At 36.2% G+C, this 23,466-nt stretch overlaps 3 protein-coding genes, 1 non-coding gene and 1 pseudogene across 4 annotated transcripts; 2 read left to right on the forward strand and 3 right to left on the reverse strand.

The window, feature by feature from the left end:
- Positions 1 to 1,216: 1,216 nt before the first annotated feature.
- On the reverse strand, positions 1,217 to 1,332 carry LOC130497367 (5S ribosomal RNA; annotated as a pseudogene).
- Positions 1,333 to 2,404: 1,072 nt separating this feature from the next.
- On the forward strand, positions 2,405 to 8,052 carry LOC108812635 (E3 ubiquitin-protein ligase RKP). Its single transcript, XM_018584950.2, has 11 exons — positions 2,405 to 2,768; positions 2,966 to 4,602; positions 4,676 to 5,482; positions 5,574 to 5,734; positions 5,878 to 6,016; positions 6,101 to 6,184; positions 6,317 to 6,598; positions 6,688 to 6,819; positions 6,913 to 7,112; positions 7,180 to 7,387; positions 7,469 to 8,052. The coding sequence occupies exons 2-11, from the start codon at positions 3,103 to 3,105 to the stop codon at positions 7,784 to 7,786; spliced, it is 3,831 nt and encodes a 1,276-aa protein (XP_018440452.1). The 5' UTR covers positions 2,405 to 2,768; positions 2,966 to 3,102; the 3' UTR covers positions 7,787 to 8,052.
- A 1,152-nt stretch (positions 8,053 to 9,204) lies between these two features.
- LOC108810312 (elicitor peptide 6) lies at positions 9,205 to 10,054 on the reverse strand. Its single transcript, XM_018582432.2, has 2 exons — positions 9,770 to 10,054; positions 9,205 to 9,476 (listed from the first exon to the last, which is right to left on the reverse strand). Exons 1-2 carry the CDS (start codon positions 9,959 to 9,961, stop codon positions 9,381 to 9,383), a joined length of 288 nt encoding a protein of 95 aa, XP_018437934.1. The 5' UTR covers positions 9,962 to 10,054; the 3' UTR covers positions 9,205 to 9,380.
- Positions 10,055 to 19,886: 9,832 nt separating this feature from the next.
- On the reverse strand, positions 19,887 to 19,993 carry LOC130497162 (small nucleolar RNA R71). Its single transcript, XR_008936173.1, has one exon. It is a non-coding gene; the product is annotated as a small nucleolar RNA R71 (small nucleolar RNA).
- Positions 19,994 to 20,123: 130 nt separating this feature from the next.
- LOC130495845 (uncharacterized) lies at positions 20,124 to 22,356 on the forward strand. Its single transcript, XM_056987385.1, has 4 exons — positions 20,124 to 20,231; positions 20,412 to 20,708; positions 20,847 to 22,143; positions 22,292 to 22,356. The coding sequence occupies exons 1-4, from the start codon at positions 20,124 to 20,126 to the stop codon at positions 22,354 to 22,356; spliced, it is 1,767 nt and encodes a 588-aa protein (XP_056843365.1).
- The last annotated feature ends 1,110 nt before the right edge of the window (positions 22,357 to 23,466 follow it).

The raw sequence follows: 23,466 nt of genomic DNA on the forward strand, positions 1-23,466 counted from the left end.
GGTGAAGTAGCTGTTAACCATGGTTTAAAAAAAAAAGGGTCGCTGTTAACCAACGTGGAACTCGTAGACAATACATTATTTATCAGCCACTAGCCGACAGTGGCCTCGCTGCTTATCACGTGGTGTCACTAGAGAGGCGAGAGTGAATTTAATTATTAGTGTAATACTCTCAGCTAAGGTGGACATAGACATAGTCGTGTGTCTCTCGGAAGTTGGCAAAAGCTCTGATGACAAGTCATCGATGGCCCTGTCCCGTTCCGTCGGATTAACATAATAAACACTTTTTATTTTGAAACTTAAACACTCTTCTTTCCATAATATAGGACACGATGGAATGGCTTTGACAAATGTTTTACAGATATTAAGTCAACATTAAACTGAAATAGAAAAAAGTCAAAAATACAACAAGGTCAGGTATAATATTTTCTAGAAAAATTATTGGGTTTTCAATATGGGAGTGGATACTTAGATTACAATAGATCAACTTAAAAGTCAACTACCGTGAAAACCAATATGTAATATCCTCTGAGTATAAATTGACCAATATCCTTTAAGTTTTGCAATTCATACGATTACTTTTTTTGGGACAACAATTCATACGATTACAAGATTATTTTTATACAAACAATACTTCACTGCAAAAGTTTTACACTCTATCAGAAGAGGAAATGTTTAAAAAATAAAAATAATAACCAGCTACAATCTTTGCCATAGAAATGCAAGACCAGATACAAGATGAGAAACTAACTCATCAAAAGAGAGGATAAGAGATCAAATAGTGAATAAGATCCAATGAACATTAATTGACCAACTAAAAAGATGAATGAACAGTTTGACTTGTAGATAAGTTTAAAAATGCATATAAGAGTGACTACAGCTTGTGCAACCAATAAGGCTAGAGACTCTGCAACAACGACAACAAGGTCATAAAACTGGGAGGAGAATCCTTATTGTACCGGCGAGTGTTAAGCATCCAAAAATAAGTCCATCAGAGAACTAAAGAAACGAAAGACTTCATTTGAGACTAGGCTCTTTGTTAAACAATCACCTAAACCAAGTGAGATAAATTCGAGGAAAATAGGCTTTATAAAGAAGTAAACTAGGCTATGAAAACCCAACGAATCCGAATCACAACATAATATTATTTCTCTTCCCAATCTGCCACAAATGAGAAGGAAATGACATCAATACAATTATTATTATTATTATTTTTAAAGGGGTACACGAGGACTTTCCGGGAGGTCATCCATCTTAATACTACTCTCATCCAAATACGTTTTACTGCAAAGTTCTAATAGGATCCGGTGTATTAGTGCTGGTATGATCACACCCTTTCTGCGGAGTTCTAATTGTATGATCAATACAATTATTGTTAAAGCAAAACTGGATCTAAAACTTGCTGTGTGGCCATCTTGAGAAGCGCTAATTAGGGTGAAGTCGTTCTTTTTTCCGACTTGTTTTGATTACCAAGATCTAAGAGTTAAAAAGATTTGAAAATTTTGGTTTTTTCATGTTTTTTTTTTCTCTCTTCCCCCTGCAATAAAAACAAAAAGACCCAATGACTACTATTTAAAACCATGTGAAAATATAGTAAAAATGTTAGGGGAACAAATTTTTTTGTATATATATATATATATATATTTTTTTTTTTTCCAAAAATTCCGGTGAAAATTTAGCAATAAAACATAAAACCCAAATTGATAAAATTAATAAGGCAAATCTTCAAAATAACACTTTTTAAAATATATCAGCTAATGATAGAAAATCAAGATAGCATTAATTTGAAAAGGAGTCTAAATTACTCTATTTTAACCTTAATCTCATTCTACCCTTAAATAATAAACCATAAATCATATAACTAAATTCAAACATAAATATAAAATAATTTTTTAATTGGTGCTATTTTATAGGCTTTGTGTGTGTTATTTTCAAATAAAATGTATTTAGTGCTATTTAAAGTATTTTTCAGACTCTAATATTTGATATCTTATTTATTAAATAGTTAAACTGCGATATTTCTATAATATTTGAAATTCAGGAAAACGTTTTATGCGATATAAAATAGATAAAAATCCGAAATGAAAGAACAATAACAAGTATAAGAAACTGTAATGTGAAAAAGAAACTATGATGTCAAGAAAAAAACAAATGTAAAAGAAAAATATTAGTTATTCTTTGACATTTTTAATTAAAACTTTAAAAGTAAAAAAAAACGTCAGCGCAAAAGAATATGATTAGTGTTTACTTGTTTGCATTTGTTATTTGATTACGAAACAGGTAACAAGCCACGTGTACCGAAGGGACGTAAGAAAATGTCCGCATCGTAGACTTTTCCTCCGGTCGTTAAAAAAAAATTACAGCGATCAAAATCACAAACAAGACGCCGGACCGTTGATGCCAAAAAAAAAAACGCCGGAGCGTCGATTAGAAGACGTAATCACCCACGTCATTAACACCGACACGTGTCAGTTGAAGACCCGAATGCCACACGATTCATTGGCTCGTTCGGTGGTAGCCTCCGGTCTCTGATTCCGTGGCGCTCTTTCTTCTTCTCTTCCCTCTTCTCTCTCTCTATTCCCCAAACATTTGGGCATTGAAGAATCTCTCTCTCCCTTCCAGAAGAAGAAAAATAGAAAAATAGAAAAAGTCTTCTCCTTTATTTTTTTTTTTAAGAAATAGCAAACAAAACCTAGCACGACTCCGCCGTCTTTGCTTTTCGTTCAGATTTGGTGGTTTCATCTGTTTGAAATCGGCTTTCAATTTCTCCGGTGAGTTTCTATTTTTTTTCTCGCTGTGATTCGTTTCATCTGTTTGGAATCAAAACGATAGAAAAATTGAATAGCTTTATGGTTTGTTCCTCCACCATATCTGGTTAAAAGAAAAAAAAGTTGTAAGCTTTGTGGTCACTTCTTCGAAACTCTTGTTGGATTTGGAAACTGATGCTACTTTTTGTTCTCATCCACAGCTTTTCCGAGCTCTTGATCTCAAGAGTGTGGCTTCTTTGTGATTTGGTTGTGTTGAAGAGTTAAGGTTATTGGTGGAGTTATTTAAGAAAATCTTCGAGAGTGTGACAGAGAGATTGACAAATCTGTCAATGCCAATATGGCTGAAGACACCCTACGGGTTGGTGGTGGTATGATGTCTTCTGGTTTAGCCGTTTTACTCAATGGTGAAGACAACGCCAAGGAGAGTTCATCTAAATCTCGCATCGTTCCACATTTTGATTATTCCGTTCAGCGACCTCTAGAACGGACCATCGAGTTCGTATTTGGTCTACCAGAGAAGTCTGTTGGTCCATTGGACGGCGGCAAAGTGGACAGTAGCTTGGTCCGAGCGGTGATCAGGAATCAATTCTCCAAGGTTCATTGTGAGTTTGATGCTTCGGTGAGTCAGAGAGAAGGGATCTCTGTTGTGAGTCACGGTGTTGTTGGACCTTCCGTTGTTGGCCTCGAAGAGGATAGCATATGCGGTGAGATCAGGACTGTGAAGCCGCCTCTTGTGTTGGAGAGCTTTGCGCTCTTCAGCTCCGCCAGGGCTAACGCTTGTGTCTGGAAAGGCAGATGGATGTATGAAGTTGCTTTAGAGACCTCTGGGATTCAACAGCTTGGTTGGGCTAGTATTGCTTGTCCTTTCACTGACCAGAAAGGTGTGGGTGATGCTGATGATTCGTATGCTTTTGATGGTCGAAGGGTGAGCAAATGGAACAATGAATCTGAACCTTATGGGCAGTCTTGGGTAGCTGGTGACGTCATCGGTTGCTGCATAGATTTGAACTGTGATGAGATATCTTTCTACAGGAATGGCGTCTCCCTTGGGGTTGCATTTTCTGGTATTAGGAAACTTGGACCTGGATTTGGGTATTACCCTGCTATTTCTCTTTCTCAAGGTGAGAGATGTGAGTTAAATTTCGGTGCTTACCCGTTCAAATACCCTGTGGAAGGTTTCCTACCTCTCCAAGAAGCTCCACCTCGAAGTTCTTTTGCAACAGAGCTACTACGCTGCTTCTCAAGATTGCTGGATAGGCCGGACCGTTCGTTGGCTGATACATTAAGTAGACTTAGGAGGTTTGCCTCCGTTGAAGAACTCTTTTCCCCTGTTTCTCGTGCCATATGTGATGAGTTCTACTACATGCTTGGGCAAGACCCTTTGTTGCCTGAGTACTTAGGACGGGGTGCATTTCTCTCATTCCTCTTAGAGATTTTTAGAACTCAAGCCCCGCATGACTGTTCAAGTTTAGACAGAGTTCTTGATGTGCTTCTTGAGTCCCCACTGTCTCATTTGATCTTTGCGCATGTAATAAACGCTCTCGCTTTTAGCTGCAAAACAGCAACGCTTACTCTAACCGAGTGTCCATACTCAGGACCTTATCCCTATCTTGCGCTGGCTTGTCATTTGTTAAGACGGGAAGAAATGATGGTACTGTGGTGGAGATCTTTGCATTTCGAGTTTCTGTTCGAAGGTTTCTTGTCATGCCGGAGTTCCAACAAGCACGACTTACAGCAACTAATGCCTGTTGTTTGGTGGCCTGGATCCTCTGAAGATATATCCCACGAGAGTAGCATGGGCTTTACGATCTCTGCTCTCTCTGAAGCCATTAACAAGGTATGATAGAATCACTTTCTTTTGCTCTCTGGAACATGATTAGCTAATTCTCTCTCTCTCTCTTGGAATTCAGATCGAGGAGAAGCAGAGAAACCTCTGTCTCTTGGTCATACAGTTCATACCACCCATATCGCCTCCCCAGCTTCCTGGTTCAGCATTCAGGGGATTCCTACAGAACCTCTTATTAAAGAACAGAGGCGCGGACAGGAATCTGGCCCCTTCAGGAGTTACACGAAACTCAGTTCTTGTCTCTCTGTTCTCGGTTATACTCCATTTTTTGTCAGAAGGTTTTGAGATGCTGAAGAGTAGTGAAACTGTCCGTCACAATGTTGGTTTCCTTCACAGAGGTGGTCAGCAGACGTTTCCATTGAGTTTGTTTCTTAAAAATGATCCACACCGAGCTGACATCACCAGGCTTGGCGGGTTGTTTAGTCATATATCGAAGTCCTACCCTACAGATGATCAAGAGGAAGAAATTATGCGGTGGGAAGAAGGTTGTATGGATGATGAACACAGTAGAGTAACTCACAGAACCGAGCAGAAGCCATGCTGTTGCATAGCCTATGATACTGATCTTACTAAATCCTTAAAGGACCGAGGAAAGAATACTGCGAAAAGTACTCGTGGTCAGTGCAGCTCTATTCCTGAGAGATCCTCTCATGTTGCTGCAGAATGTAGTGGTGGAAGTTTCAGTGAAGAAATAGAGGACAAGCCTAGCACGAGTAATCAGTCTGACCCCGACTTTGGTTATCGTCCAGTAAGATTTATGAGGACTTCAATACAAGAGAGTAGAATATCATCTGCTATACTAAGCGAAGAGGAACTGTTAGATTCTCTATTGCTATTATACCATATTGCTGTTGCTCCAAATTTTAAGCAGGTAAGTTTAGTTTTTCCCTTTTGTTTAGATTATGCTGTATGATTCACCCATGCATATGCTTGAAAGGTTGATTGAATGTCCTTTTGCTTAGGCATCATACTACATGTCTCAACAATCGCAATCAATATCACTTCTTGAAGAAACAGATAAACAAATAAGAGAACGAGCTTCTAGTGACCAATTAAAGCGCTTGAAGGAAGCTCGCAAAAGTTACAAGGAAGAAGTGATGGAGTGCGTCAGACATTCTGCATGGTAAGTTTAACTTAATTCTTGGATCACTGTATATCAGAGTGTAGTGACGAAGGTTTTAATCAAACTCTATGTGTGGCAGTGTTACAAAGCTTATATATCTCAAATGTTTTCGGCTTTCCTCATTCTGAGTCACTTTTTTATAGGTTTCGCATCTCATTGTTCTCTCGGTGGAAGCAAAGGGGAATGTATGCGTTGTGTATGTGGGTTGTTCAGTTACTTCTGATTCTCAGCAAAATGGATTCTGTGTTTGTGTACATTCCAGAGTTTTACCTTGAATCTTTGGTAAATAGCTCAAGGCCTCCACTTTAGTTGTTTTTTTCTGCGAAGTCCTTGAGTTAACACTCTTTTAATATTTTTTTACCTCAGGTAGATTGTTTCCATGTGCTTCGCAAGAGTGATCCTCCGTTTGTTCCATCAACAACGTTTATCAAGCAAGGACTATCATCATTTGTATGCCTAAATCTCTTGTCACTTTTTTTTTGTCTCTCTTTCTTATTCATGGCTGAGTTTAGTTAGTTAGCTCTAAGTCAGTTGCACAACGGCTAGCTCTAACGTTGCCATTATGAATTGTTGGGTTTTCAGATAACTTTTGTAGTAACGCACTTCAACGATTCAAGGATATCGAACACAGATCTTAGAGATCTACTTCTCCAGTCAATATCCGTCTTGGTACAGTACAAAGAGTACATGGAAGCTTTTGAGAACAACGAGGCAGCTACTCGGCACATGCCTGCAGCTCTACTGTCAGCGTTTGACAATAGATCTTGGATCCCTGTCACGAATATATTTCTTCGTCTTTGCAAAGGTTCCGGATTTAGCTCTTTGAAGAACGGGGAGTCTTCCTTTTCATCAACTGTCTTCCAGGTTACTTCTTTGAAGAATGTGACATGTTTCTTATTTGATCCTCAGTTTGCATAGTAGGTTTTGATTTGTCTTGTTTTCTTTTGGTCTAGGCTCTTCTACGAGATGCTTGTATCAATGACTGTGAATTACTCTCTACTTTTCTTAACCGGCTATTCAACACGCTGAGCTGGACCATCACTGAGTTTTCCGTCTCGGTGCGAGACATGCAAGAAAAGTATCAGGTCAGATAAAAATAATAAAAGCTTGGATGGATCACTTTGTATCGATTAAGTTTACCAGTTTTTTAAAAAACATTCCTCTTTGTTTTTATGCAGGTAATGGAGTTTCAGCAGAGGAAATGTTGCGTGATATTTGAGCTTTCAAGCAATCTCGCAAGGGTCTTAGAGTTCTGCACTTCTGCAATACCACAAGCATTTCTTTCTGGGACGGACACAAATCTCCGTAGGCTCACTGAGTTGATTCTTTTCATCTTGAATCACATGACCTCAGCAGTAGATGACGAGTTCTTTGATCTGTAAGTTCATTAAAAAAATGTTCCAAACGCTTGAAATGTCACTTAGACAGATTTTTTCTTCGGGCAGGTCACTTAGACGGCAAGGACAACCTTCAGAGAAACTTAGCCGAGGGATCTTATTAGCTCCTTTGGTTGGTATCATCTTGAATCTCTTGGATGCTAGTGAAGAAGATACAAAACAGAAGCAACAACATGACGTAGTTGGTCTTTTCGCGAGCATGGACTGTCCTGATACAGTCTATTGCGGGTTTCAATACCTCTTGGAATATGACTGGGTACGTGAGCTCTTAAATCTAGTCTCTTCCCATGTTTGCTTCCTTTTTAACCAACACTGCTTCAAATTTTTTTTTTTTCAGGACGGTTGTGTAAGCGGTGATGATGCGTATGTGAAGAAACTTGGACAGCTGGCGAGTTTCTTGAACCACCTCGTGAACCGAACTTCGTCACAAGAACCTGCAAGAATCGAAGAGCTGTTCAACAAAGACGCAACAGATTTAGATGACAACACGTGCTGTATCTGCTACGCGGGTGATGCTAATGCGATGCTTGTTCCGTGTTCACATCGGTCATGTTACGGTTGCATAACTAGACATCTTCTCAATTGTCAGAGATGTTTCTTCTGCAATGCTACGGTTATTGATGTTATAAGAGATAACGAAGAAGAAGACAACTGATGCTGATCACAGATGAAGCATAGGGTAGTTGCAGCAGCAGCAGACAACACAAAATAAAAGGATTTTAGGTGGGCAGGAAAGAAAGAAAGAAAGAAAAATTATAGTATAGGATGATGAATAAGACCAGATAAAAACAAATGTCTGTGATAGTTTTGTATTACCTTTGGTAATGATGGTTGCTAGGCTTCTTTCTTCTTTTTTTTTTCTTGTATATATGAGAATGAAATGGAAAAAAAATTAAAAGACGCAATGTTTTTGATTGGTTTCTTACTTGTTGAGCAGTGATTTTGAAGGTGGCCTATCCGGTGGGTTGGACCGATAAACCTTAAATCTGGTCGTTAACCTTGTTTAGATATACAAATTCTGCTTAAGCTCGAAAGAAATCGGCAACTATAACACACATTTTGACGGTTCTTGGTGTCGGATTCAATCAAAAGAAAACAGTAATATTATTTCATCTTGGAAAAATGATTCACTTGTTGAATAGTGCATGAGTATACATCTTAACTATATAATTACATCACTGGCTTACAATAAAAAATCTTGGAAACAACAGTTGATAATCTTTTAGTAATTGATTATTTACATATTTGAATAAATTGATGATAATAAAATTTGATCCAAACTCGAAGCTCTAGCTGATAAATAAGAACAGACTCAATTATAATACCGTAAAATAAATCCAACAAAATTTTTTTGTTTCATCTTAATGAGTTTATTTTTGAACTACTGCATGTTGATGGTTTTTGAATAATGTTTAATTTAGCTTTGTAAATAATTGATTCAGTGAGAAAAGACTCTAGTTGTAGTTTACAATGTATATATATATATATATATATATATATATGTATATATGCATGTTACCATGTATAAATTTTAGTTAGTGTAAATAATTATATAATTTAATATTTATGATGTAAAATCATGTATTATCTAATTGGTGTAGATGGTCATCATTTTTCCTTTCATTTTTAGTAATGGAGATTTCTTATATATTTGAGCTTCAAAGTATGTTATTTCAAAGGAATTTCAAATTATGTTTTTTTCTCATTTATTTTGGTCTTTTTCTAACATCTGATTTTATTAAAACATAGGAACTTGGTCCATTTGGTTTGTAAAGTTATATGGGTAGAATCTTGTTCATTTTTTTTGTCAAAATGTTTACTTCGTATATTTTAAAAATAAATATAACAAAACAATTGTTGTCACTGCTTGATCTAGTGATCAGAAAGAATTTGTGGCTTATTTTGACAGTCCGATTTTCAAGATATCATTTTAAGATGATTTATGGTTTAATTAGTTAAATCAGTTTTTAACTTTAACGTATTTTTTATCGGCTGAAATTTCATTAGTAAAGAAAATAACACATGCTTTGAAAACGAAACACAGTACAATCAGAGTATCAAACTCCTAAAGGAAAGACGAAAAAATAACACAGATGGTAACAACAGAAGATATCCTATACATAAAATAAACCTATGACCAGTAGATCATTAACAAAAGAGTCGACCAAGTTTTGTTTTATTTCTAATAAGCCAACCGCTCACAAAAAGCAAATAAGATGGAAATTACAAACACAAACACAAAAACATAATCAGTTGATCTGACCAGGTTGTCCTGAGCTGTAAGGTGGTCTTGGTCTCCTTCTTATCAATCTTGCAACCATCGCCATAAATCCCGTTTCTTGAACCTATATACATAAACATGGCTTTCACTACACATATTATGACTTCTAACAGCAAATTCAATTAGGGTTTAATTCGTAAATTATATAAATTCTCAAAGTGATGAACTCGCTAGTTCAGCTCGTATTCTTGATTTGTATATTTAGCTTCCTAAACAGTTTTGCTCCGGACTGCCTTACTAATCTCACTTGATTATATTATTTATATAACTGATTAACATAATCCTTTTTGAACAACGATTAACATAATCCATAGGAAACAAAATGAGCAGGCCATATTGAGAACAAAAAGAGCTTACAGTTCCAGTTCCAGGGTCTTCTGATGATGATGAAGATGGTGATATGGATGATGATTCAAGACCAAGGCACTTCAAGATGGCTTGAACAGTTTTGTGAAAGGCAGAACATGGAGAGTTGAGAAGAGGGTAGTAAACTTCTTTTTCTTCATCTTCTCTTCTACTGCTTTTCTTTTCTTCTCCATTACCTTCCATTTTTTGTTCTCTCTTCTCTATTAAATTTCTCTTCTTCTTCTGCTCAGTGCATTAAGTATCGTGTCTTATTTGACCTCACCTGCTTCCCTGTGTTTTTACACACACACCCTACCTTCATTTAATACCTCCTATTTTTTACCTTTCAATTATATTTTTTTTTAATCTTCTTTATTAAAAGAGAAGTACAATTTTATCTACCGTAAAAAGTCATAACTAGACCATCTAATAAGTAGTCTAATAAACTGAATTAATATTAACATATCCTTCCTATTAACAATGAAACCATCTTATGTCGCTAAAAAATCTAAACAACTTCTCCTATTGATCATATTTAACGAAAATTTTATTAATTGTTATTTAATTTGATTCTAAAATATATTTACTAGATTTGATCATTGATTTATTATATATATGATTCATATAATTAATCATCTACTACATTTTTAACTTTATTTAAACACATGTAAAAATGAAATAAAAATATCTCTAAAACTTTATTTAGTCTCATTGACTTCCTATACTTTGCACCTCTATATTTACTTCATTGTAAATATATCTCAATATTAAATATTATAATATTTAATTGATATTAAATCAACTAATAAATATATATCACCAAACATGAAAATATTTATAAAATTTTATGCAAATTTAAATATAAAATAAAAAGCTCTAAAAGTAATTTTTGGTTCTGTGTTACTCAAATCTAAATATTAAACTTCAGTTTACATAACACAATTATTTATTTTCATACAAATTTAAATTTACTATTAAATTGATACAACACCCGCACGGATGTGCGGGTTCAAATCTAGTTAATGATTAAGGCAACTATGATGCTAATTCTTTCTTTTTTAACTACACAAGTTTCCAAAGCCCATAACATGCTTAATATTAGTAATTAGACTCGGAATCACAATACTTAATATTAGTTTTCATCCCAAAGAGTAATTTCTAAGTTTTACAAATAGTATTATTTTCAGTTGAATTATCAACATATGGAAACTAGGTTGAAGTTCAACTAAACCGTAAACAATTAGACGGAGAAAATTTTGATTATATTCATTTTTTATATTCGAAAGAATCAAAAATAATTTGACCATTGAGAAAATATAAGGTAATTTACTTAATAATTGTTACATTAATGACTAGTCAGGCTTATAAACTGAAATAGTATAAAATCAAAGCAACAACTAATAATAAAAGGTCAGATCTTATCTTATATTGAAAAAGTAAGCCAAATCCAAACAACATGAATAGAAAATTGGATTATAGTGCATTGATTTCTAAAGATAACAATAAAAACATTAACTAGATTATACTCTCTCCGTTTCAATATAATTGATGTTTTAGAAGGATAATTTTGTTTCAAATTAGATGAAGTTTTGAGATTTTAAGGTTAACTTTAACTTTATTGGAAAATGTTCAACCAATTAGATTTCACTGTCTTTTTTATTATTGGTTAATTGATTCTAAAGTAATATTTTTAAAATATTTTTTTAGAAAAATCTAGTTTTCTTAATCTTTGTGAAAGAAGACAAAACATCAAGTATTATGAAACAGAGGGAGTATATGAAATATTCACATAGTTAGGTTGGTCTGAAATAGATATGTAGCGAACTCAGAGCGCTTTGTTTCTTATTGCTCATAATTTTGCTTATGGATCTTTATTGTTGTCCTCCTCTTTATAGCTCTTTGGACCAAGGTTCCTTTAGCAATAGAAGGTGTCCTCTCTTACGAAAACACAAATAAATGTTCGTATTCATTATTCTCTCAGCCTTTTGTTTTGTCTTCTTTTGTTACAGCCTAAAAATAATAACTATTCTTGCATTGAAGACGTCCTTTTTTTTTTTTTGTGAAACCATTGTTTTTCATTCATAACTTAAACAGTTACATGGATTAAAACAACATCAAGACACTGATGTGCAGTCTTTATAGGAAAATTAAGAGCAAAGCAATGTAAAGATAGAGACACAAACTTAGATAAGTTTGATAAGGTGTCGAAGGTTACAAAGGTGCCACTCACGAGTAACCACATGAAGAAATTACTGCGTCCTTTGAATTTTCCAGACTTAAAAATAGTCACCGTATGTCGTGACGTTGAATACTCCAAGACCTCGGGTCTTAGTGGAACGAATCTCGTTGTATCATCCTGTCCCAAACGAGCCATCACACCAGATAACAAAACGTTAGGCAAAGGACGATACTCCTTGGTTTTGAAACCAAGAGAGAGGTACTTCTCAGAGAGAAGAATTTTGATGAAAAGATTCACTTCTATAAGGAGAAGAGATGGTGAAAATGATCTCTCATGGCCTCGGCATGAGGAAGTTTGATTAGCCTTTTCTGTTAAGGCTATGGGACTGCAATCTTCAAGCTTTAAAAGACTCCGAACTACACTTTGAATTTGTTTAGTAGTTTTACTTGTCGGGTTTTCTGGTTGATGACGAAACTTGCTTGACCTTGGTGTTCTATCACCATCGACTGCATCAAAAACATACAACACTCCATCTATGCCCAGAACATAGGTTTTCTCTGATGAGATTTCCATCTTTACATCTGTAGCAGCATTTGACTGAGAGCGCAAGACCAGAAAATATTGAAGAAGTAAACGCTGCTGGGAGTGGATCACGGTGGTAAGAGCCACCTTAACAACGGCATTGAGGTATATGAGCTTGACAAGAGTTGACAAGGAAGCTGTACCTGAGGTCAAACAGAGGCTTCGGCTACCAACGTTACCGCGTCGGAGCCAAAGATTTTTGCTGAAACCACACATAAGCCACTGGTCAACTGAATCTGTCCAGCTGAGAAGGGGAGAGCAGTAGCCGGAAATTGCAGGTCTGCACAGTAGGAGCGTCGAAATCGAATGGACCTGTGGGTCTTTAACTTGTGGTGAACTCGTCATGAAGGTTTGTATTGAGCACACAGAGCTGTCAAACTTACAGACCTTGCAGGAAGAGGGAACATCCTGTGTCTCCGGTGGAGCGTCCGGTGGGTCAGGAGGTTCTGGCGGTTGGGCAAGGCCGGGAAGCTCCGGAGAAAACAGATTTGGAGACTCCGGAACAAGCGACTTCGAGTTTGAACCCTTCACCTTCAGACTTGAACCAGTGGTAGCAGTATTGGAAGAAAGGTTTCTCACCGGAGCCATAGATCTTTCAGGAGCACAGCCGGACGAGAAGCGCAGTCTTCTAAGTTGTACAAAGTCTTCACCTTTTGGTGAGAGGATTCTTCGGGTAAACCCAGACGGAGTCCCGAGAGTGAGAAGCATAACTTCTTAGGAGAGAAGAACAACAGAGAGGATGAAGCACCGGACGTCCATACTAGATCGGAGTTGAAGCTTTGTGTTGATGACGGCCGCCTTGGAAATCGTGCCAGAGAGAGACGTCCTTTTTTATATTCTATTTTATTTGAGGTTAGAAATTTAGCGTGACGACTTTTATAATATTGCTGTTACTTGGTCCTGAAAACTATTGCCCTCCTTCTCGTCTCTTTTCACTTGTCTTTTATCCTTTCTCGAACCAAATACATTGATATTAACTAGTTTAGTTCAAAGGAAGATGCAATGCTAAGAATCTTGACAAGCTCTACCGCATTCTAAAACAAATGCTAACTAGATCTGTATTTTAACTTGATCACTAAAGGACGTTTAGGAGTAGTTGCGATTATTTTATAATAGTATAATTATAGGGTTCAAACTAATAACACCAAACTGTGTGGAATTTCGGGTTTCCTGAACCATTGAACGATAAAGTATATCAAGAGTAGTTGAATATATTTCCATGCATTTCGTTCCTTTCTCGTGTGTTTCTCCTCTCTTTTATGTCTCTTTTGAATGTTATTTATAAAAGAATATTCTTAATGAGCTTGTCCATGTTTTGGGTTTTCTTTTCTTTGTTTCGTCCCATCATTAAAAAGTACATTGATGGTCAGATAATGGCATGATATATCATTTCGTACCCATATTCACAGTGTTCCATGTATGATGAGTTTCACCCATGTTAATTTGTACGTGCGTTCATTGATCTACAGGTTATGATGAATAAGTTGATGTCTAAAATAAAATATCTTGGGGTAAACTGATTAGAAGATACAAAATCGTCTCAACGTAATGGGCCGTGAGGCCATTATATTGTTTGTTTGTAAGTTTTATTTTAGATTGTATTTATTTCATGGAACTTGCTTATATCCATCCACAGGCAAACATGTCAAGTCATACATATACGACTTAATACTATGTTTATTAGTATTAATATATTACTAGATTTTGACCCGCGCTTTTGAAGCGCGGGATATTTTACGATGAAAAATTTCACTAATAATTTAACAAATATTTTGGTTATTTTTAAAGAGTGTGTATTTAAAATATTTTTGCATTTAAATCAGTATTTTTAAATTCAACCCGATTGTGATTATACCGGTTAATCCGGAGATCTGACAATTCAATTTATGTTTTTAAAATATTCATATTAAAAAATCACTAAAACCCGAGATTAACCGATTGAATTGATGGATGACCGATATGTAATCTAATTGGATTTAAATTGTAATAGTTTCATAATTTGTAATCTTATAATCGAAATTTTAAAGTTCACTATTTTGCAATTTATGAAATTATGACGTTTCTATAAAATTTTAAAGAGAAAATGATAGATATAAAATAACTAAGATTAATTATTGTATTATTTGGAAACATTGATAGTAGTATAAAAAATATATTGTTTGGAAATATTGATAGTAGTATAAAGAAATAAGTATATTGTTTGGAAACATGGATAGTAGTATAAAGAAAGGAACATTAGTGACTTAATGTATGTTTAACTATAAAGTATAAAGGTGTATTTAATTTAAAAATTTACAAAATAAATGTTAGGTCCAACAGAATGTTTCTGTTTTAATAAGATAGACTAGATTAGGACCCGCCCTAAAGGGCGGAAATTGATTTGTCAAATTTCAATTAATAATATATGGTATATATAATATGTGTATATAATATTATATATATTTTGTGTAACATTTATATATATATATATACATATTAGACATATATATAATATTTTATTAAATATATATAGAATTTAATAGTGTTATAATTTGTGTTGTACTTGTTATTAGTTTGTATTTAATCTTCTTTTATTTTTAGTATAATAATTTGCCTTGTCACACCTTTTACCTTTTAACTTATACACATAGTTATGCATTTTTTCAAAAAAAAAATTTATACACATAGTCTCGTAAAATGTAATATATAAAAAAACATATTTAAAAAATCTACTGACCATATGCCACCATTATTTGGTTGTTTGAACAAAAAAAAATCATGTTCTTGTATAACTATGTATGTTGTGATATGATGTAGGTGAAGAGTAAATATATGGAAGTAAAGTTAGTGATACGAACATGAACCTATGTTGGTCTATGCCACAATTATTTGGTTTTTGGAAGATCAATGAGCATAAGCATACACGGTCTTTGTATGCTTACGTTGTAAATGAGTCGGATATTTTTTCTCTTATGTCTGGAATGATATAGAACTCGTTGATTTAAGAGTGATTCAGTTTTATATGATCTAATTAGGGCTGGGCAAAAAATCCGAACCCGAAAAACCGAACCGAACCCGATCCAAAAAAGTAGCACCGAACCCGAACCAAAATTGATTAAATATCCGAACGGATTCAAAATTTCGGTATTTAAAGAACCGAAACCGAACCCGATCCAAACCGAAATATTTTGGGTACCCGAATGTATCCGAAATAAATTTATATACTTGAATATATACATTATTTTTATATATAATGTATATTAAAAATATTAAAAATATATAAGATACCTTTTAATTTTCCAAAATACTCGGAAAATATATGCAAATAGTCAAAAGCAAATGTTTAAAATAGCTAAAATATACTGAAAACACCGAAATAGTTAAATATCTATTGATTCTTTATCCAAATATTCAAAGAAAACTAATTTATGTGTTAAATTAAGGTATTTTGGCATATATGTTATGAAAATTTATATGTAATATATTATCTTTCTTATAGATTTTGAAAATTTAAAGTATATAATAAATTTTGAAAATTTAAAAACATTTTAAATGGGTTATCCGAACCCGAACCGAACCCGTAAAGATCTGAACCGAACCCGAACCGAAATTTAAAAATATCCGAATGAGGCTGAAATCTTTGACCCCGATAATCCGAAACCCGAATGGACTGAACCGAAACCCGAATGGGTACCCGAACGTCCAGTCCTAGATCTAATTATATTAAAAGATTAACCAAAAATATTATAAAAGTGTTACTGGTTAGGTTTAACTAATCTATGTTGGTTAAGATTTGATTTAATTTAAGTTGGTAGGTTGCATTGTATAGGAGACATCATATATTCTAGCAACAATTATGAAAGAGTCCAAAATTTAAATGAGAACTTCAAATAGTAGATAATCCCTAAATTAATAGATTAGATATATTAAAGACACATATATATTTCTCACAAACAAGAATGGACAAAAACACACCGAGACATGCGTTCAATATGTGGGTCACCTTCTTGGACAGACTCTCCACTCGCTCAAGGCTTGCACTGTACGGGGAATGCAGATTGATATATACCTGTCTATGTTCTCAAGCTCCAGAAACTCGTGACCACTTGTTCCTCTCCTGTCTATTTGATATGGCTATCTGGAAGGAACCAGTGGTGAACCCATGAATGAAATTAACCTCGGTCAAACTAACTATTAAATTTAAAAAAAAAAATCTACATGAAATTATTAGGAATTGAACCTGGGTTATGGGGGTTTAAAAACCAATTATTTCATTAGGAAATCGGTAAGAAATCTGTTGGGAAATTTTTAATTTAGGTAATTTCTAAAAATATCCGTATTTTCTTTTTCGAGGTAAGTTTTAAGATTCTTAAAAGATTTTCGACGGAAAACATCTTCCGTCGAAAAATTTATTTTTGGTCAAAAATACAATAAATCCTCGAATCATCAGAAATCTCTCAAAAAAATTGACAAATTTAAGACGGATTTCCTATGAATTTATTATGACTTGGGGTTTAGGGTTATCAAATCCAAAGAAAAACATATCAACAATATCCGTTTGTATGTATGTATGTATGTATGTATGTATACAGGTTTCAAAAAAAAAAAATCCGTATGTATACGTTATACAAACGCTTTAACGAGATTTATGACATTATACGCCTTCAGAGTCACTTGTTTCACCATATTTGAAAATATAATAAACGGATTAATTGCTGAAATCATTTGTATAAGTATATGATATGTTAATGCTTCAAGTGGATTCTTATAATTTACTATTGTACATTTTTGTAATATTCAATTATTGAGCATTATATGTCATACCATATGAAATTTTAAATGTTGTGATAGTATTCATAATCTTTAACGAATCGGTTGTAACTTGCTTACACCTATTTTAAAACCATAAACCATAAGTTTTAATAAAATCCGTCGAGAATCAACCTTCGGTAATTCGACAGAAGTTTTTTTTTGGTTGTAGCTAAAAGCTTTTAAATAGTGAAAAGGATTCATGGTTGCTAATTGTCCAATTGGTATTTTCAACCGCCATGGCCGGATGATATCAGTTGTGTCGACGTGTCGTGCTTCTCTGACCTACCACTTATGCTCTCCTTTCATCTCATGACATCTGAGAGTTTTTTGGGTTACTCATCATTGGATTGTGGTGCTTCCTTTTATGGAGGGGTGTATGATTCCAATCAAAGTTGTGTGTTTCTGGTAAGTGATATCTTGCATATTTACATTGTTTTAGCCATTCATTCTTGTACATTTTGATCATATAGATGAGGATTTAGTCATCTTTAGGTTACATTTTGCATACATGAGTCTTTATTAGGTGTTGGAGTGTGCTATGGAGTTTTTGGAAGTGTTTGGAGGCATTTGTGGTGTAAAAGGTTGAAAGATGAACATGGATGGAGACCTTAAAGATATCTTTTGAAGCCCATCTTCTGGGAGAACATTGGAAATTGAGATAGCTTTCTAATGGAAGTGGTCTCAAGTCATTTGGAGCTGTATTGGAGGAGTTATGATCAATCTACTGGAGGCATATCAATACTCGAACACAGTACGCCTGGAGCGGGGTGACGGAGCGGGGATACGACCCCGCTGTGTATCCAGAGCGGGGTGACGGAGCGGGGTTACGACCCCGCTCGGGTTTACACAGAAATGGAGGAAAAACGGCTGGAGCGGGGTTGTGACCCGGGTACGGAGACCCCGCTGCGTGTTATCACTTGGTCGTTTTTATGATTTTTAAGGGGGTTTTTAGACTTTTCTATTGGTACCATTAGGTCTCAAAAGACCATATAAATACTCTTGTAATCCCAAATTAGGGAATGAACTCTTTTTCTCTCAAAAACACATTTGTAAACCTTGAAGAAAGTTTGGATCTTTGATCCTTTTTCATCTTATTTTCTTTGTGTTTGTTGGATTATCTTGTTCACTAGCATGTTTAACCTTGAATCATCTTTGGTTTTTGGGTTAATCATGTCTATTAGTGAGTAGATCTATCTAGGATTCATGGGCTAGGGTGATTAAGGGTGATTAGTGAAGATCTAGGGTGTTTAGTGTTAAATCTATTTCATTCCTTGCTTGTTGAGGGTTCTCAATGCTATTTTGGTCTTGATCATACTAAAATAGATCCTTAGGCATTTCATGCCCGGAAGGTGTTTGATGAAATGCCTGAACCAACTCTTCAATGCTTTTAATGCACTTTGCCAAAGAGATTTGTTGTTAAAGGTGTTAAGATTGCTAGTAGACTGGTTCTCCATGATTGCTTTAGTAACATTCAACCAAAGGGATTTGATGCTTGAGTTGCTTTAGCAAATGAACATTCATCTAGGGATAGAGCTTGTTTAGTATTGTGTCTAGGCATAAGGAAAGTGCTTGATTGATAGCTTGTCACCTTTAGATTGGATCTACATCACCCAAGATCAAATGCCTAGCCCCATGAGTCCACTTGCTTCATATTGAGAAAGAAAGTTCATTCTTTTATTGCATTTCTAGTCTAGTTTTAGTTCACTTCACTTCACTCAATTGGTTGCACTTAGATTAAGCATAGACTTGCATTCCCAGTGCATTAGAATCACTTAGGATTGGTTCGACAATCTTTTATACTACATCATTTGATAAGGACCCTTGAAAAGTCCTAGCATCAAATTGGCGCCGTTGCCAAGTTCTAAGTTGATTTTGACATTGGGATTTAGTCACTTGCTTGAGACTAAGTCATTTTTATTTTTATTGTGATATTGGCTCTGCTTCTTCCTCTTTTTGCATTTCAGGTGTATGAACTTGAGAAGTAGAGGGACTACAAACCTCACTCCACTAGTACTAGACATCCGGGCTTTGGAAAGAGAGAATACAAGAAGAAGGAGAGAAGAGGAGCAACAGGCTCATTTCAACAGATTGGGTTTTGATATGGCTCACCATCAGAACCAAAATCAAGATGGAGAGATCCCTTTGGGAGCTGCCCAAGAGGGGAATGGTCAAAGAGCTGCGAACCTTCGACCACAACACCCACAGCGCCAAGCTCGCGCCATTGGAACCTATGATCGCCCTCACATTCATGGTCATAGGTTGGGAATCAGAGCACCACCTGTGGCGAACAACAACTTCGAGATCAAGTCAGGGCTACTCAACACCATTGAGCACAACAAGTTTCATGGCCTGGCAGCTGAAAATCCTATTGATCACTTGTACAAGTTTGATCAGTATTGTAGTTTGTCCAAGACAAATGGTGTCTCTGAAGATGCATTCAAGCTGAAGTTGTTTCCCTTCTCTTTGGGAGACAAGGCACATCAGTGGGAGAGGTCTGTCCCAAGTGACACTATCACCACTTGGGAGGGATGTAAGGAAGTCTTCTTGGAGAAATTCTTCTCTACCTCAAGGACAGCTAAAATAAGGAATGAGATCTCTGGTTTCCAGCAGAAGAATCTAGAAAGCTTCAATGAGGCATGGGAGAGATTCAAGGACTACCAAGCTCAGTGTCCTCATCATGGTTTCAGCAAGGAGAGCTTGCTTAGCACTTTCTACAGAGGAGTTCTCCCATCTTGCAGACACAGGCTTGACACTGCTAGTAATGGTTTCTTCTTGGGCAGAACTGAGCAGGATGCAGAGGAGCTGGTGGAGAACATGGCAAAGAGTGACTCAGTCTACAATGAGGAGTATGATAGAGCCAACAGAGGGAATGACCAGCAGACAAGGAAAGATATCAAGTCTTTGCAAGACAAGTTGGACTTGGTTCTTTCAAACCAATCCAAGAAAGAGCAGGTTAGCTTTGTTGGTGATCCTAGTCAAGAGGTTCCTCCTAAGGTGAATGAAGTTGATGGTTTGGAAGGGCAAGAAGAGTTGTGCTTCATCAATGCTAATGGCACCTGGTATAGAAAAGAGCCAAACTTTCAATACCAAAACAACTACCAGCAAAGACCTCACTACAACAATCAGCAAGGAGGACACCAGGCCACGCAAAGCTACCCTCCTGGTTTCAGCAACCAAAGTAATCAGTCTACTCAAGCTCAAGGCAGTTCTTCTCAAGCTGCATCTTCAGATTCAAGTGTGGATTCTATGTTCAAGAAACTCTTGGAATTTCAAGCCAGAAATGAGAAGACAATGGTTTATGAGTTCAAGAACATCCACACAAAGATTGATGGGAACTACTCTGACCTCAACAACAAGTTCTTACAACTTGCATCTCGCTTCAACACTTTGGAGAGTCAGGTCGCCTCTATGCCATCATCTTCCAAGAGCTCAATGGGATCTCTACCAGGGAAACCAGAAAAGAACCCCAAGGAGTCTTGCAATGTTATCATCTCTACTACTTCTTCAGAGATTGAGCTGAGTGATTATGAGAAAGAGGTAGATGAGATTGAGAAGCTAGTGTTTGGGACTGAGCTTGGAAAAATTGAGAAATTGGTTGTAGCAACAGCTGAAGCACATATGGTGGATAAAGCTATGGAAAGGGTTCAGGTACAAGCTGAAAGGAAGGTTGAAGCAACGAATCTGTTGAGAGTTGAGCCTAGTGCTGAGAAATCAGTTGAGAGGAGAGCTGACCAGAAGCTGAACGAGGTGAAGAAAGACGACACTGAGATTGAGCTGTCACCATATGACAAGCTCCCTTTCCCACAAAGGGTTCTCACCAAAGCTCAGAAGAAGGTGCTCTCCAAGTTCAGGAAAGATCTTAGTGATGTTGGGGTCAGGCTCCCAGAAATCTCCGGTATGCGTGAAGCTCATGTCCAAATGATGCTCATCAAGGACATTCTAGACCACCAAGCAGAAGTGGCCGAGCTTTTGGACATCTCCATTTTGAAGATTGATCCACCAGTCCCTCCACAGTCCCTCCCTAAGCTAGAGTCTCAAGGGAAGTTCACATTGTCTTGCTCCCTTGGTAAGATCACTATGAATGATGCTTTGGTTGATTCTGGTGCAAGTGTGAATGTGATCTCATTGGAAATGGTGAAAAGTCTTGGTATTGAAGGCATGGAGCCAAACACATCTTCTCTCATGTTTGGTGATTCATCTTCTACAACCCCTATTGGCATCATCAAGGATTACCCTTTGAAGATTGGAGCATGCACCATTCCTATAGACCTCACTGTCCTGAAGATGGCAACTGAGAAGAGAGTTCCTTTGATCCTTGGCACTCCATTTCTCACAACAGTTGGAGCATGTATTGATTTCCCAAACAAGAAGGTCACACTCCTCAACGTGAACAAGACTGTCTCTTACCCAATCCAATCTCCAATGGATGTTGGGTATTGTGGAACAATCACTTGTGAAGAACCATCCATTGAAAAGATCCAAGCTAAAGTGGATGTTCCTGAGAAAGAAGATCTTGTTGGAGAGTCCTCTAAAAAGTTGTGTGTTGAGCATTTGAAAAGTGCTACAAGGGAGGAGGTGAGTAGAGCCACAAAGGCTGCTCATGACATGAAGAAGATAGTGAAAGAATCTCATCCTCCACCTCTTGATAAGACTCCTCACACTCTCACTCTCCACCCAATGAAGCTCAAGGATGGAGTCATTGAGTACAAGATCAAGTGCAAGGGAAGGTCTAAGCCATTCTCAAGTGCAAAGGCCATCATCACTCCTCAGCTTCAAAACGACCCCATCAAGCTCCAAGAGCTCCTCTCTCAGGTCCTCACCATCACTCTTGAAGGTGGGAAGGATCCTCCTTCTCACTAGTACAAGAGAAAAGGTAGTCAAGCTAGTGACTCAAAACAAGCTCACTTGGGAGGAATTCCCATGGTTATCCTTGTATATAAATTTGCTATTTTATTTCTTTATGTATTCAATAAGTGTGGCAGAAGTTTCAGGCCAGCTCAAAGCTCAAGCTCTAGACACCCATTACCACACTTCACTCTCCACTTGAGGTATCACTCCAACCCTTCTTTGTACATACCATTGCTTTTATCATATTTTCGGTATCTCCTTCTCTCTTATTCACACAGAGACTGTGTGATTTAAGTGTGGGGGAGGTACCAAGTGTTTAATCATGTTTGTTTTGTTGATTGTGAGTCTCATGCATTGCATTGTACATTCATATATGCATAGAAAAAACCATTAATAAAAATAAAAAAAAATTGAAAAATGCATAAAGAATCATGTAGTTGCATCACTTGCATTCTTAGGATTGAGTCTAGATCATATAGATTGCATTCACTTGCATATGGAGCAGCTGTTAATAATTTCTTGTAAAGAACACTTGTTTGCACTGAATTTGACACCCTAATTAAACATATCAAATAGCTTAGGCATCTCTTTAAAACCTTGCACGCTTCGAGCTTTGAAAACTCTTCTTGAAACATGTGCTTGCTTGATATTGGCATTGTTCTCGAAACCAGCTCCAACCTGAATCTTGATTTAAATGAACTTAATCTCTCTTGCATATGGGCATTTGCATACTTGATCATGGATCTCATACACATTTGGGTTATCTTTTCCGTTGTACCACTCTTTGTTAACCCAAATGGCACTCCCTTACCCTAAAACCCTTACCATTCTTTGAAGCCTACAATTATTTGTATGAGTGAGGTCTCTTTTGATAGTTTGTCATGTGCAAAATCTTGAGAGTATTGGGAGCGACATGGATTTGTTCTCATCTCTTGCTAGCATAGGGTCATCATTTGAGCTAGCTTCTAGGATGGTGAGTGGGTGTATGTTTCTTAAAAGTTTAATGTCTTGGGTTTGGGGTGTGAGAAAGATGAGCAATAGAGTGTTATGAGAAAGAAAAGCCCTAAGGACCTAGAATAGAAAGAAAAGAAAGCTCTAATTTGTATTGTTTGAGACCTTCCCCCTATATATATAAAAAAAAAAAAAAAAAAGAAAAAGAAAAGAAAAAGAAAAAAAAAAGATTCAAAAAGATAGTGGGGAAGAGAAAATAAAAAGTATTAGAGCTTAGAAAAATGAATAAGAGGTCCTTAGTGGTTAAGTCATAAGAAAAGAGAGTTGTTTATTGAGTGAGTGATGTGAGTGTTTGTTA

The sequence above is a fragment of the Raphanus sativus genome, chromosome 6 (assembly GCF_000801105.2).
Source record: "Raphanus sativus cultivar WK10039 chromosome 6, ASM80110v3, whole genome shotgun sequence".
Classification (NCBI taxonomy): Eukaryota; Viridiplantae; Streptophyta; class Magnoliopsida; order Brassicales; family Brassicaceae; genus Raphanus; species Raphanus sativus.